Source organism: Bos indicus x Bos taurus, chromosome 1 (assembly GCF_003369695.1).
Source record: "Bos indicus x Bos taurus breed Angus x Brahman F1 hybrid chromosome 1, Bos_hybrid_MaternalHap_v2.0, whole genome shotgun sequence".
Lineage (NCBI taxonomy): Eukaryota > Metazoa > Chordata > Mammalia > Artiodactyla > Bovidae > Bos > Bos indicus x Bos taurus.
In genome coordinates, this window is record NC_040076.1 from 65670656 (window position 1) to 65687751 (window position 17096).

The 17096-nt window shown below is 36.9% G+C and overlaps 2 protein-coding genes across 2 annotated transcripts in view; one reads left to right on the forward strand and one right to left on the reverse strand.

Annotated features, from left to right (window-relative positions):
- STXBP5L (syntaxin binding protein 5 like) overlaps nt 1-6552 on the forward strand; it is a 306548-nt gene extending 299996 nt beyond the window's left edge. The window contains 2 exon segments of the mRNA XM_027531120.1: nt 1075-1295; nt 1829-6552. Coding sequence (XP_027386921.1) covers nt 1075-1295; nt 1829-1870 — 263 coding nt within the window. The 3' untranslated portion in view covers nt 1871-6552.
- Nucleotides 6553-15658: 9106 nt separating this feature from the next.
- Nucleotides 15659-17096, reverse strand: part of POLQ (DNA polymerase theta) — a 105388-nt gene continuing 103950 nt past the window's right edge. The window contains 1 exon segment of the mRNA XM_027531193.1: nt 15659-16671. Within this exon segment, the coding sequence (XP_027386994.1) occupies nt 16558-16671 (114 nt within the window). The 3' untranslated portion in view covers nt 15659-16557.

Below are 17096 nucleotides of genomic sequence, written 5' to 3' on the forward strand. Positions count from 1 at the left end.
AGTGCAGCACTTTAAAAGCATCATCTTTTAGGATTTGAAATAGCTCAACTGGAATTCCATCACCTCCATTAGCTTTGTTCGTAGTGATGCTCCTAAGGCCAACTTTTCTTTGCATTCTAGGATGTCTGGCTCTAGGTGAGTCATCACACCATTGTGATTATCTGGGTCGTGAAGATCTTTTTTGTATAGTTCTTCTGTGTATTCTTGCCACCTCTTCTTAATTATCTTCTGCTTCTGTTAGGTCCATACCATTTCTGTCCTTCACTGTGCCCATCTTTGCATGAAATGTTCTCTTGGTATCTTTAATTTTCTTGAAGAGATCTCTAGTCTTTCCCATTCTATTTTTTCCTCTATTTCTTTGCATTGATCACTGAGGAAGGCTTTCTTATCTCTCCTTGCAGTTCTTTGGAACTCTGCATTCAAATGGATATATCTTTCCCAAAGTTACTTCATTAAAATTAAGTAAAACTGAGTTTTATAAATGATGGGGAAATTTTTAATCTTTTATAAAGTAATAAAGTTTCAACGTATGTGTATTAATGCCCATAATGCATATATACCCCATTCTGTAGTATTTACACAGGCACACAAACACACGCACACACTCAGATTTAAAAAAAAAACAACAAAAAACTACTGAGGGCTACAAAGGCTGATAGGAAGATGAACACAGATGATTTGGAATGCCCAGCTGGGCAGAAATTTAAATAAATCATCAGGCCTGAGTTTGGAACAGACACTAATATGGGTTAAATATGAGGTCACAATAAAATTGTGAGCATACCAATGCAGTAATATAAAGAAATGCAATTATGTCATTACTGTATGAACCCCTCCCCCATATACACAATAAAACATATGGTAACCACATCTCAGTCTCTTTCATAGGCATTTTTCTTGGGTAAATGCTAACATCTCCAAATACATATATATCTATGATAGGAGCAAATATGTCTCTCTGTGAGAATTATGACAATAAAATTCAATATAAGTACTTTGTTTGGTCATAAGCCTGACTATACTTACTTGAATTACTGAAAAAGTGTTTTAAATTGCTATTGCTTGAACTCCCAGTTGGGGAAGCTACCGCAGGAAAAGCATCACGCAGCCTCGCGCAGCACATTCCTGGACCAGGTGGTATAGAAGGGATGAAAGGCGCTGCCGGAGGGGTGATGGGAGAGCTGACTCGAGCACGGATCGCCCTTGATGAGAGAGGACAGAGGCTGGGAGAGCTGGAAGAGAAAACTGCAGGCATGATGACCAGTGCAGAGGCATTCTCCAAACATGCACATGAGGTAAGCTGCCTATGTAAATATAGGCATCTTCATCCAGTAATAACTTTAGACATTTAGGTTCTGCACAAGAGAGCCTAAACAGAGATGCCACTCTAAGTAATCATGTGTAAGAGCCAAGGTAACTGGGACCTTGCTCTATGTATTATAATTCTCCTTGGATTGGGGAGAAAAAACAGGGTTTTTTTTTTTTTTTTAAGTATTATATTAATACTTCTTCACCTTAGAGGATGGCTTTAAAGAAAATTATCTATTGGTTCTGATACACTACGATCCCCCCTCAAGAAGGTGTGAGGGGCAGCAGAGGCTGAATTCACACATTCCTTTTTGTCTCAGTCATTAAAAATCATTTCCTGTCAGGCAAATGTTTAGAGCTTGACTGGTTTGTAAAAATATCTATCTGTAGTTTATTTCATAATATAAAGGTCGTTTTAGAAGTTTTGAGGTTTTGGTATGTATGATGTGCTCAACATGAGCTTGGATTAGAACTTTTAAATATTTTTTAACATCTTATGTGACTATTTTTTTCTTTCCAGTTAATGCTGAAATATAAGGATAAGAAATGGTACCAATTCTAAACTTCTAAAGAAGCTATGACTGCTTTGAGAAACCATTATTCAGGGAAACCAAATTTATTCCCAGCATCAATATTCAACTGCTAGAAGCCAGTTTCTTCTACAAAATGTTCCATTACAGTCCATCTGAATTTATCATAAGGGAGACTTATCAGAGACATTGTACAACCCAACGCTGGAATCCTGGTTAAAATCCCAAGATATGGCTGAATTTGCCTTTTCCCACATGGAATGGAGCTATCATCTTGGCATGTCGTTTGCTAAGGATTTACATTTAGGAACTACGGGGAGTCCTTCTGATTTGAAAAAATCCTGTACAAACAAAAAGCATTAATGCACTTAATGAAAAAAAAATGCATGATAAATTAACATCTTAAGAGGAAAAGAAAAAAGCATGTTGTGACAGAAGAAAAAAAAAGATTTATGGTAAACTATTTTTATAAATTGGGCCACACCTGACAATTTAAAAAAAATCTGTGTTAGAAGATATCAGTGCATTTCAAGTACATTTGCGATACCCAACTGACAAAGCAAACAAACCAGAGTCTTTCTGTCATCTATAACTTTCATTATATACTAGGACATTATTGAATTCTTATGTCAAGAGTCTGATTAACATTGTTCTCTCTCCATAATATTTTACATTATTCACAGTTCTCAGTCATAATCAAATATAGCCAGTACAGTAAATTATTCCTAACACAATTATTTCCATCACCTTCAGAACAAGTTGCTATTTTTAGTCACAACCAATGCAGGGTTGGGTCACCTTGAAGCATTTTTTCAGCTTGGCTTATACTCTGCAGGGGAGTTGACAATAGGTTCGGGGAAACTAGACTTACAAGAACAATGCAGTTAGCTTTCAGAACTGATTTCACACACTGGTTTCAGTTTCTAAAGTGACATATTTTTAATGCTCCATTTGTATCCTTGTCTGCCAATTACACAGTATATTACTGTTCAATCCCTGTGGGGTCTTCAATTCAAAGGTGCTCTTGCAGCCTGATACTCACAGACCAAACTGGTCATTCTCTAGTCTGATTCAGTAAAACCTCAGTTAATGTTTTAAGAAAGGGATTCTGACATTTCTGATTAACAAGGGCTTTCATTAGAAATTGCTTTTTGGTTCAATATTTATTACCAGGTTATAAAATGCGGTGGTGTTTTTGCTAGCTTGGATTTAGTCATAGAGAGTGTAATGATACAAAATCAATACTTTGTCACTCAATTGGCTAAATAACATAAGCTACAAGATTATGTCAACAGATACCAAACACCGATTCCTTATTAAAAACTCTGTTAAAAGTGGAATAAAGAATATCCTTAATATGATAAAAGATATCATCAGAACAGAGAAGTAGTAGAGGCCAACAAGACAAGACACCTGCTACCGTTATTTAACATGATTCTGGAAGTCAGGCCATAGAAAGTGAGTATATGCAGATTCTGGGACCCATCCAATAATATGTATGTTGTTCTTTCAAAAATAATCTTTTTAAAGAAAATTAATGGGTTCGGCTCATTAAATTTTGGTTAATCAAGGTCTTAATAGACTTACATTGTGTTTCTTCAGAATTCATCATTTTCCTTAAGTCCAGGATCTTTTAGTAGCCAAAAATAGTATTTGCGTTTTTTTTTTTTTTTTTTTTTTAGTTTTTAAACTTCTGGTGAATTTGTTTAAAGAGGCACTTTCTTTAATGTTCTCAGTAATTTTGACAAAAGCAAATTAATTTTGAGAAAGAAAACAAATACAAAATATTTTAAAGCATACCAAAAAAAAAAAAAAATACCAGAAAGGACAAAATAGCATTTCACAGAAGTGCTTAAAACTCTGACTTTAATGAATAGACCAAAAGTTTGTAATTGGCACATCAATTAGAAGTGAGGTTCTTCTGAAATGCTTGCAAAGAGGTTCTTTTTGTCTTTCAATATAGTTTTTATAAACCCTTTCTTAATGTAAGGGTAACTTCATCCCATAAACTTGTGATTAGTGGAATACAAATTAATGAGGTTTTACTGTATCAAAATTATTTTTATAATTCAAAGAGATAGCAATAACAAGAATGTGATATGGACGTGATTTTTCTCTGAACATTTCTGTTCCGTTGCACTGACCTTAGCACACGCGCACACAGACACACACATACATACTACTACCACCACCTAATCATCATCGTCATCTTTGGAAAACAACTACTGTTGATGCATGGAATACTTTACATCTCTCTTCTCTACTATTTAACTGTCTTGCCTCTACCTTGGAACATAAGAAAAATACTCCTAGTAACTTGAACAATGATAGAGAAAATGACTCTGAGCCTTAGCTGTCATTAAATTACGTTTTGTCTGCTTAAGGTGATATCAGAAGATAAGGCTTGCAGTCTCTACAAGTTGACCTTATCTCCTTATGACTCCCTAAAGAGAGAAGCCTTTCTTAGTGTCCCAGGAGAAAAATGGGCCTTTAGCATTATAATTCATCATGAGAAATTGGAAGTATATGTTTCCCTGGTTCTAATAATGCCAGCAATAATCCCTACCAATAAATTATCCATTAACCCTGGAGTTTGGAGGGATGGATGACTGATTCATCATTTATTTTAATCCCCTGCAAAAGCAGTACTATCAGCTCTGCTTCCTACACTTCACTGAGACCCAGACTTAGTGCCCTGGTCATCATCAGGGTCTCTGTCTGACTTTGGAAGGATGGTGACAGAACTGAGTGAGATGTTTTCTGATAATTTAGTCAAAAAGATGATTTTTCAAACCTTTCATATAGCTTTTGAATGATTCTCAAATTAATAAATCAGAATCCAGTGTCTCTACTACTCAAAGATACTAAGGGATTATAAAGGAAAAAGTTTACTGTTGGAGTCCTTTTATAAAAATGTGAACCATATGTCTGTTATCTACATTAAGGGGTTACCATGGCTTTGAGAAAGGAAAAGGAAAATAAAGATTATGTCCAAGGTTGGCTGAAGGAGATTAAGAAGAGTAGACTAAAAATCCTCTCGTTGGTTTAGGATCATTGGGACAACCCAGGAGTTTATCTGTATGATTATAGTCTGTCCTTGTGGGAAGACACTGTAACTTGATCACCTTTGTTCACAGAGGGCAATGCCAAAATGTTCCTGCCAGGTCTTGCTCTTTGCATCAGGAGAAACACGGTAGCTTCGCGGCTTCTTCACCTCTGTCCTCTGTAGCCCCAACCCCACTTCTGAGCAGTTACTGTTTCACAGACACACTGCTCCAGATGTCAGAAATACATGCCAGTAAGTCAAGTATTTGGACTGCACCATTGTAGGGAGCATGGTTGTAGAAGTTTATTGTATATATTTGCAGACAACGTAGCCCTGAAAGGACAAAATGCAAAACAGGAAAGGTCTGGCTTGGGGAAGAAGAGGAAGTGCCAACTCAATACAGGTAGGCTTGGGCAGAGAGGGACATGGGAGCCAGAGTGAAGTAGAAGAAGCTTTGATGGAGAACTGAAGCACAGCTGGTCTATTCAAACATTTATGTAGGAAGTGATTCTCAACTTTGGCTGTGCATAAGAATCACCTAAGGAGCTTCTAAAATTCCCAGTTACACCAAAATCTTTCAGAGTGGAAACCAAACATCAGTACTTTTGAAAGCCTCCAAGATAGTTCCAATATCCAGCCAAGGTCGATCACCTCTACTAAGGAAGACGCATTTATCTATACTGGCGGGTGTTCAAGCCCCACTTCTGAGGCATCAAGGAAAGTAAGATATTGGCGATACAGTGTTGGCCAGATTGATATCTGTGTTGCAACCCAAAACAAATCTGTACACATTTCTGACCAGGCAGTGCTCCATTAGCTATTAACTCTGTCTTCATGATTGTCTCCTAGTGACTTTGCCACTAATTATTCCAGTTCAAACATCTAGATTTTGATTGCCTTACACATTGTGACATCAAAAGACACCAGAGATATCATAAAAGTTCAACAGCATTAACACTAAGTGGAAAACTAATTCTTACTAGTTGGATAGCAGAAATTCTCAAAACAATCATATACTAAATCAGGTCCAAATTTATTATGCATTCTTCATTTGAAGGAGACATGGGTACCAGTTACCTGTTCTGCCATAGTGATATTTTATTGAACTTGATCTTAGCAAGAAGAGAGGACATCTCTCCTTTTTTGATTGTTGTCTTTGCTCCCAGGGCAAAGGATTTTGGATTTATTTCCTAAGTTACTAGACATTTATTTAAAGGAAGAAGGCTTACAACTCACTATGTGGCTTCCAGTGCCCTGAAAAAGTGCTTTCACCTTCAAAAAGGGAGAGTCTTCCTATCCAAGGAAATACTAGTCAATGAAAAAATGGGAGTTCCGTTCTCTCATCTCACACTGCTCCCCTATGGTATGGGCCCACCCTTCTCAACTACAAAGCCAGAAAATGAACTAGGTGGTGGTTCTTGACAAGTGTACACAGGATCAAAATCTCTAATAACCTATAATTTTTAGTACTTAATTATGTGATGTTTTATTCTAGGAAATAAGAAACAGATGATATCATTGATGTATCTTTCTTTCATCTTCAGAATTTTTGCATCTTTTCAGAAAACGACAAATTACTATTTTTCTGTTGCACTCAGCAATTGTGACTATACTTAAAATTCTTGTAGTCTGTAGAGATATCAATAAAATTGTATATGTTTGTACATAGATGCTCTCTTATGTTATGATGTCATATACCACTAATGATTGTTGCAAAGATTAAATATGGACAAAGGTAAGACCCTCATTTGCAACACTGTGAACCATGGTTTTGCAAGCTATAACTGTTTTAAAAAGGGGAGGTGGGTGGGGGAGCTATGTACAGTATATGTATTTGAACTAAAATAGAGAAGGGGAAATAAAACCTAAACATCACCAACTCAATGGATATGAATTTGAGCAAACTCCGGGAGATAGTGGAGGACAGAGGAGCCTGGTGTGCTGCAGTCCATGGAGCTGCAAAGAGTCAGACACAACTCAGCAACTGAACGACTACAGCAAAGTTCCCCAAACTGAAAGATTTTGCTAGAGTTTATTAATCTAAAATGGGAGAAATAAATAAGATGTATTTACAAATTCAACATTCATGGCCACTTCCTCACTTTTTTTTAAGTTCAAACCTTAATCCCATGCAAGAAAAAAATAATCTATTATAGGCTTATACTACCACCTACATCACGAACATACACTAACCTGCACCTCCAAAAGTCCCCCAGGAAACTGCATTCTCCTGCTCCTCTGGCTTTAATCCGAATGGTTAATTCCTCTTCTGCATTTTCTTTATATTTACTCCACTGTGGCCTTAGCAAACTAATCTTATTTTTTCAAATGCTGTCTAATTATTCAGAAACTATTTCCCACCACCACCATTTCCCTCCTAATTTTGGTTCTGTACAAAGATGGCAGAAAAACAAACCAACCCTAGCCTAAAGAACATTTTTTGATTAAAAGTAAAACTATGAAGACAAACTCTTCAAAAATCCAAATACCCAGTCTCCCCTTCAGAACCTTCTCAAAAGGATCCATTTACTTCTTCACCCTCTTTGAATTACAATCACTCAGGATTTGTAGATTTGTAATTCAATGTCTAAAATACTGATTTCACTTTTCCCCTTCCTTTTCTCCCTCATTCTTCCCTTCCTTCCTCTTCTCTTTCCCTGTTCTTTCAGTCCGAAAGTCAACCAACCTGAGCAAGTTGTTTCTCACAGCCCCGTAAAGGGACCGCACTGGAACAGGGTGAAAGGGACAGCCCGACGCACAGAGCTGGAGTGAGGAGCAGGGTCAGCGCTCAGGCTAACAGGTGCCTGTGTGAGGCAGGCTGAACAGGGCAGAAGCCAGCCCCGCGGATCAGGAGATTAGAGACGGAGCAATTAAGTAAATTACTGAGGATGCAGGAAGCAGTTTCTCCCTGTTGGAGAAGTACAAATAAAAGGGAAAGCAAAAATGATCCCTGTAGTATTAGAATTTGAACCACCTGTGTGAGTTTTACACACACACACACGATATTAAAAAAGTGTGTGTGTTGTACACATGCATATCCTAATTCCAAACACAGAGGACTGGGAGCATCAGCCAAGGAACCAGGAGCACACCCAGTACCTAGACTTTAATTTCTGAACATTTTTCTCTGCTAAAAGGAACTGGGGCTTCTTGAAGAAATAGCTGGTTTCAAGGTTGGAACATGTTTTTGTGCCAGAAAATACTCAATGAACCATGTGGATGTGTCAAAAGGACATATAAGTCAGCTTGGAAGGGAATATACAGGCCAAATCAGGGATAATTGGTGTATCAAAAGTAATGATAGTAAGTTAATAACTCATGAGTCCAACTGATGTTAAGTGATTAATTAGGAAAAGAGAGAGCTTTTCTTTACTGTAAAATGTCAACCAATAAATGTGGATAGAATTTTAAAATTTCTCTTTGGCAACCACTGTAGTAATAACACGGGCAACAAACACCAGTGAATGCTAAAAATAGTTAAAATGGGATGGAGGAATAGGATATTTACAGTCTCAAAATATCTTCATGAAAAGTACTTGTTAATCATTATATATACATTGACATATACACATATATGTATAATTTTACACTGGAGAAACCTGACAGACACTATTTTAATCAGGTGAAAATGTTACAATAACCAGTAAGGGAATAGCATGTACATCTGATAAGCATGTAATGAAAAAAACAGCATCACCTCTGTGATAATGCTGCCAAAAATGCACCATCTGGAAACACTGGATAAAACCCAACTGAGAGACATTCTATAAAATGACTAGCCTGTATTCAAACTTCCAAGGTTATGAAAGTACAGGAAAGATGGATGTTCCAGATTTAAGGAGACGTGACAAGTAGGCGTGACACATGATCTGAAATTGGACCCATTTGCTATGTGAGACATAATTGGCCCAATTCACAAAACTTAAGTGTCGTTTCTCACCTGAGTGAGTGTCTCTGTGCTATTCTTGAAATTTTTATTTAGGTTTGAAGTTATTTCAAAATAAACTTATAAAAATATTTTTGATTTTATTGATTTACTTGCATTTAAAAACACTCTTTTCCTTTTATAGCAAATGAACAGTCTGCCCAAATAATCTCTATTTCTATGTCCTTATCAAACTCTTAAATTATTACAATCTTTATAATATGTCCTAATGATCTTTTTTAGTTTAGTTTAATAGGTATTGAGTTTTTTTCTGTAGGTGAATTTCAGGATATTATCTATCTCAAAAAAAACCTCCTGTTGAGACGGATTGAAATTACAGTAAATCTGTAGGTTAATAAGTGATAAAGTTTTTTGCTAGAATCACTTTCTCTAGGATATCTTCATCTTTTTAATGACAACCATTTCCCTCAATTATGTTGATAATTTTGCCTTCACTAGGTTTTTCAAGTTGCATATATAGGGTATCTACAGTGCCATCAGTGTCAATACTTCCAGTCAGCTACTTCTTTAACTCTATGTCCAATTTGAATTTCACTTTACAGTGTTATCATTTTTCATTTTGCTGGTGTACTTGTATCTTAATTAGCCAGATTATTCTTCTGGTTAACTATTCTTATAAAATATCACATAATTTAAACACTGGGAGGCCAGGAGTCAACATTGAAAGTGTTAGTCACTCAGTCATGTCAGACTCTTTGCAACATCATGGACTGTAGCTCACTAGTTTCCTCTGTCCCTGGAATTCTCCAGGCAAAAGTGGGTAGCCATTCTCTTCTCCAGGGTATCTTCCTGACCCAGGGATCAAACCCAGATCTCCTGCATTACAGGCAGATTCTTTACCATATGAACCACCAGGGAAACCCAAGTCAACATTGTTACATGCTTTACTGTCTGTATGTAAAGTGAATGACAGATGTGCAGTGACCGGTCATGGACGAACTTTGAAAGAAATGATATAACTGGTAACTCACTAGGATGCGTGTATTAAGTTTCCAATTCTTGCTATAAAAAGTGACTACAAACTTACTGGCTTAAAACAAAACAAATTTAGGGGTGATGTCACCAAGATAGTGACATAAGTCATGCCCAACTGCACTCCTCCTCATGAGGAAAACTACTCATGGATAAGACACTGCTGAGAAAATCCTAGAGCATGATGGGTGAGAATAAAGCACCCACTGTACCACACAGACTGAGATAGACCACATTAGAAGGATCAAAAGAGATGGTACATGCTGACCGCGTGGCCTCTACCCTACGCCAGCACAGCATGGGTCTCCCCTGAGCTTACAGTTTCCCCAGTGAGAAAAGAGATCCCAGTAGACATCCAGCTGTTCTAGTGTTTTGGGTCCCTTTTTGGGAGTCCCACTCAGGTCTTGCTTCATGAGAATAACAAGGGAATCTGCAGGGCTTGTCTCTGGGAATCAGATTGTGATGAAGAAGTGGAGGGGCTTGCAACAACGAGCACTCAGATCCTACAGACCCAGGTCCTACCTACAATGCCCAGGTAGTAGTCCCAACTAGTGGCTTTGCTAGTCTGCAGAGCCAAGACAGTGATGAAATCTAACTAGGGAATCAGTAAGGTGCACGTGTGCCTGAATTGGGACCTCAAACAAAGATCCCTTCCAGTCCTGGAGCCTGGTCTTCCTCCCCTCACCCTCCACCTCCCCGTCCAGGTAGGGGAGCAGAATCATAGCTCCATTCACTGCTCAGTGTAGCTCCCAGTCCTGCCTAACCAGAAGACTTTGGGGTACAATAATCACTTTAATGTAAATGAATTAAGTTATCCAATCGAAAGATGAATGGATTAAAAAAAACAAAACAAGAACACCATATGACCCTCACTTTAGCCTTAAAGACACTCATAGACTAAAAAGGATGGGAAAAGATATGTCAAGCAAATGATAAATGCCTCCACTACTCCACCCCCAAAAGCAGGGGATCTATACATAGCAGGCAAAATAGACTTTAATGTAAATACGATAAAGAGACAAAAAACAGTCATTACAAAAAGATACAAAAAGAAGTTCATCACAACTGTAAATATTTACACATCCAGTTAGCAGAAACTAACAGAACTGAACAGAGAAATATACACTAATACAAATATAGTTGGGGACATTAATACCCCACTTTCTCAACAACGGATATATCATCCAAAAAGAATCATTAAGGAAACCGTGAATTTGAACAAACGGATCTAACAGCCGTAGACAGAACTTTCTATCCAATAACAGCAAAATATACATTCTTCTCAAGCACAAGTAGTACATTTTCCACAGAACAAGTCTTAATAAACACAAGAAGACTGAAATTACACTAAATATCTTCTATGACCACAATGGTATGAAACTAAACATCAGTAACAGGAAAAAAAACCCAGAAAACTCACAACTACAAGGAAATTAAATAATACTTTCCTGAACAACTGATGGATCAAAGAAGAAATTAAAGGGGAAATAAAAGAGAATCTTGAGAAAAATAAAAATGGAAATAAAATTTATGAGATGTTGCAAAACTAGTTCTAAGAGGAAAAATTCACAGCAATAAATACCTACATTAAGAAACAAAAAAGACGTGCAAATATTGTATATTTTACAAATTGAATGTTTGTGGCAACCCTGCATCAAGCAAGTCTATTGATACATTTTTCCAATATTTACTCATTTTGTGTCTCTGATAATTCTCTCAATATTTCCAATTTTTTTTCATTATGATTGTTATGGTAATCTGTGATCAATGATCTTTGACATTACCATTTGCAAAAAGATTACAATTCACTGAAGGCTCAGATGATGGTTAGCATTTTTTAGCAATAAAATATTTTTTAATTAAAAAGAAAAAGTAAGATCTCAAATAATCAATCTAACTCCACAGCTCAAGAAACTAGAAAAAGAAGAGCAAACTAAGCTCAAATTTAGCAGATTAGATTTAATCTAATTTAACAAAGATTAGAGCAGAAATAAATGAAACAGAAAACAGGAATATAATAGAAAAGGTTAAAAAAAACTAAGAATTGCTTCTTTAAAAAGATAAAACAAAACTGACACATCTTTACCTACACTAACCAAGTGAAAAAGAGAGAGGACCCAAATCAACAAAATTATACACCAAGGAAACCAGAATGGAAAGAGACGTGTGTACCCCAATGTTCATCGCAGCACTGTTTATAATAGCCAGGACATGGAGGTAACCTAGATGTCCATCAGCAGACAAACGGATAAGAAACTTCTGGTACATATACAGAATGGAATATTACTCAGACATTAAAAAGAATACGTTTGAATCAGTTCTAATGAGGGGGGTGAAACTGGAGCCTATTATACAGAGTGAAGCAAGTCAGAAAGAAAAACACCAATACAGTATACTAATGCATATATTTAGAAAGATGGTAATGATGACCCTATATGCGAGACAGCAAAAGAGACAGAGACGTATAGAACGGTCTTTTGGACTCTGCGGGAGAAGGCGAGGGTGGGATGATTTGAGACAATAGCATTGAAACATGTATATTATCATATGTGAAAAGACTGCCAGTCCAGGTTCAATGCATGAGACAGGGTGCTCAGGGCTGGTGCACTGGGATGACCCTGAGGGATGGGATGGGGAGGGAGGTGGGAGGGGGGTTCAGGTTGGGGAACACATGAACACCCATGGCTGATTCGTGTCAATGTATGGCAAAAACCACTACAATATTGTAAAGTAATTAGCCTCCAATTAAAATAAATTTAAAAATATATAAATGATAAACAGTGCTGCGATGAACATTGGGGTACACGTGTCTCTTTCCCTTCTGGTTTTCTCAGTGTGTATGCCCAGCAGTGGGATTGCTGGATCATAAGGCAGTTCTATTTCCAGTTTTTTAAGGAATCTCCACACTGTTCTCCATAGTGGCTGTACTAGTTTGCATTCCCACCAACAGTGTAAGAGGGTTCCCTTTTCTCCACACCCTCTCCAGCATTTATTATTTGTAGACTTTTGGATCGCAGCCATGGGGAGGGAGGAGGGAGGAGGGTCCAGGATGGGGAACACATGTATACCTGTGGTGGATTCATTTTGATATTTGGCAAAACTAATACAATTATGTAAGGTTTAAAAATAAAATAAAATTAATTAAAAAAAAAAAAAGCAAAAAAATAAAAAATAAAAAAAATAAATAGAAAAAAATATATATATATAAATGAAAGAGGAAACATTACAAATGATGTTTGTAACAGAAATACAAAGGGTCGTAAGAGGCTATGAACAACTGTATTCCAACAAACTGGGTAATCTAGAAGAAATGAAAAAATTATGAGAAACACAAAACCTACCAAGACTGAATCATGAAAATTAGAAAATCTGGACAAAGTAATTGCTAGTAAGAATACTGATTCAGTAATTTAAAAAACCCTCCAACAAACAAAAGCCCAGGAGCAGATGATGTCACTGTTTAATTTTACCAAACGTTTAGGGAAAAATTAATGCTAATTCCTCTCAAAGTCTTCAAAAAAATCAGAGATGGGAACACTCCCAGACTCATTTTATGAGGTCAGCATTACCCTGATACCAAGCCAGAAAAGGACACTACAAGAGAAGAAAATTACAAGAAAATTACAAGCTAGTATCTCTGATTTATACAGATGCAAAAATCCTCAACAAAATACTAGCAGACTGAATTCAACAGCACACTAAAGAAATTATAGCCCATAATCAACTGAGATTTATACCTGGGATGCAAGGACATTTCAATACATGCAAATCAATAAACATGACATGCCATTTTAACAGAATGAGGATAAAAATCATGATTATCTTAATAGATGCAGAAAAAAATTTGACAATATTCAACATCTGTTCATAATAAAAACTCTTAATAACTTAGGTATGGAAGGATTATACCTCAACATAATAAAGGCCATATATAACAAGCCCAAAGCTAAAATCTACTCAATAGTGAAAGGTTAAAAGCCTTCCCTCCAAGAGTTAGACTAAGACAAGGGTGTCCACTCTCAACCACTCCTGTTAAAAATAGTACCTGAAGTCCTAGTACTAGAAATCAGGCAAGAAAAAGAAATAAAACAGCATTTTATATATAGAAAGTAGAGATGTAATGATGACTATAGTTGACAGTACTGGATTGTATATTTGAAAGTGACTAAGAAAGTAATATCCAACCAGTCCATCCTAAAGGAAATCAGTCCTGGGTGTTCATTGGAAGGACTGATGCTGAAGCTGAAACTCCAGTACTTTGGCCACCTCATGCGAAGAGTTGACTCATTGGAAAAGACTCTGATGCTGGGAGGGACTGGGGGCAGGGGGAGAAGGGGACAACAGAGGATGAGAGGGCTGGATGGCATCACCGACTCGATGAACATGAGTTTGGGTAAACTCCAGGAGTTGGTGATGGGCAGGGAGGCCTGGCATGCTGCGATTCATGGGGTCGCAAAGAGTCGGACATGACTGAGTGACTGAACTGAAGTGAACTGAAGAAAGTAAAGCCTAAAAGTTCTCATTGCAAGGAAAAAAACGCTTTTTGTACCTAAATGAGATGATGAATGCTAACTAAACTTACTGTAGAAATCATTCACAATATGTGTAAGTCAAGTCATTATACTGTACACAAACTTATACAGTGCTACATGTCAATTATATCTTAATAAAACTAAAAAACAAACAAAAACACAAACTACTATCTTACAGTTCTGGAGGTCAGAACTCCAGTATGATCTTACTGTGCTAAAATCAAGGTGCTGGCAGGGCTCTGTCCTTTCTGGAGGCTGTACATTCCATTGCCTTTTCCAGTTTTTAGAGGCTGTCTGCATTCCTTGGCTCACAGCTCCTTCTTCCATCTTTAAAGTCAGCAATGAAGTATTTTCAATGATCAATCTCACTCTGTTTCCACTGTCACATTTTCTCCTTTGACTCTGACCATCTGCCCTCCTCTCCAAAAGACTTTTGTGTTCATACTGAAATTAACCAGATAATCTTCCCATCTCATGATCTCTAACTTAATTACATTAAGTGATGGTCCTTTTGCCATGTCATATATGTTCACAGGTTTTGGGAATTTGGATATCAACATCTGGGGAGGGAACAAGAATTATTCTACCTACCACAAAGGGCATTTAGAATTAACATAGTGATTTGTGGACGGAAGAGCTATTAGTGAAGTTTGAACTTTATGCAATTACTAAGTTAATATACCACGTCAACTGATATCTGAATTGTGTTGCAGGGACACTAGTGTTACAAAGGTAAGCCAGGGAAACTGGAATTTTTCGATAACCGAATCTCACAAAGCAAGGAGGGCCTGTTTTTTAAGTTCAGCTGATAGGTCAAAAAGGATGAAGAAAACCACAAATGCAGAGCCATGACTGCAAAAAATGAGGTGGACATGACCCATACACCTCCACTCATATTTGAAGAACACTCACGTAAATAGACTGAGGTTTCTCTTGTGCTGGATTTTCAAGGCCACTAGATTACCAACAGCGCTACAGCTTTTCTAAGAAACATGGTACAGGTAAACATGGAAAAAACTCAAGAAATAATGATGTAACTTTCCTCTTACCTCTGTCATCTTCTGCCCACTTCCCCCAACCATCAAAATGTCTGAGGATCAATCATGTGCACTAATATCCAACTACTAATAGTGTATTACATTTTGCTTATAAAGCAACTGTCTTTTACAATTGTGATTAACAAACATCAAAAAGCCCTTTAATAACTGATTGAGAATATAATAAACACTTCCTGTTACACAGACATTGTGAGCAATTATAAAATAAGATACACAAGCTTCTGAAGCTTAGACCAAACACAATTTTAAAAACTGAACTGCTGGTATAAAGTCTGAAATAAATTAATTTTATTAACAGAAAAAAAAAGTTGGTTATTCAGCTCTGACTGGGATTATAAAGTACAATCTTTTATCATGAGTATTCTCACCATGCCACAGAGAAAGAGGCAGTAAGGGACTGATTAGAGGAAGTGTTATCTTCTCTGGCAGTGTTATCTTATAATGCAATATAAACATACGATCTTACAGATCAGAATACTTCTTGGAGAGGTGTAGCTTGTAGCTTGTTTTATAATACCTAAGTATTAGAAATATAGTCATTGTATGAATTACAAGAGGAAAAGGAAGAAGAAATGGCAATTCATGAAAATCCATACCTAGACTACATCCATATCAAGTCTTACCACGTTATAGAATTCTTAATTTACTTGCCAATGCTGTTTTAAAATACTACTTCAGTAGTCTTACACTCATATTGGATGAAAATCACACACATCACCTAACCCTGGTGGTTTATGTTAAACCAAATCCTTATCTGCCTCTAGCTCCTGCTGTATTTCAAGTGTCTGAATCCTGGTTGGGATGAAAATGCCCCTGAGGCAGAAATGTTTCTTCATGTTCAACCAGGCAGATTAGACCCAAAGTGCTAAGTACATAATTTCAAGCATGTGTTCTGAAACTGTTTAAAGCCACAGTAAACTATAAAAGGCAATTTCACAGATACTCTTTTTGAAAGTGAATATAAACATTAAACTCGATATTTTGCCTCGAGTAGTTTTTTTACATTATAGAGGATTAAAATCTGATGCACATTTTGCAACTCTCACTATAAAATTACTATCCTAAATTCATCAAGACTTGAGGGGGTTTCTATTTTCATAAAGTAGGTGAAAGGGCAATCTCTGTTCTTTCCTTGTGATTTTACCTATACCAGGCTTCCCTACAATCACACGTCAAAGTCCTTCAGCTCCCCCCAGCTGGCACCTATCCTCACTTTCACTCTCAGTTTCACAGACAGTTTTATGGCACTTTCCATTTCATTCTTGACAATCTGAGCTACCTACAAAAAAATAAAAAAAGAGGTTAACAAAGAAAACAAAACTAAAAAAAGAAAAAAAAAAAAAAAGAAGGAAGAAAAAGAGGTTAACAAACTCTGGGCAAAGAATCTTTGCCAGCCCACCCACTGAGGTGATAAGGCCGACAGGAGCTCTTCACTCTAAGCCAGAAAAAAGCCAGCATCCCACACTAGTCTGCACTGAGGAATTGGAGCTCTGCCAGGTTTACTAGAATGCTCAGAGCTTTGAAAACCTCAGGGAAAGACTCCAAATTCTCATCTAACTTCTCACAGACAAAAATATTCCTGCATCATGAATTTCTTTTAAAATGGGTTTAAAGCTGAGCACTCTGAGCTCTTTCTCTGCCCTTAAGATTTCTACTTTTCTATAGCCATCCTGGGGCTAGAGAATGGTTCCAGAAATCTCATGT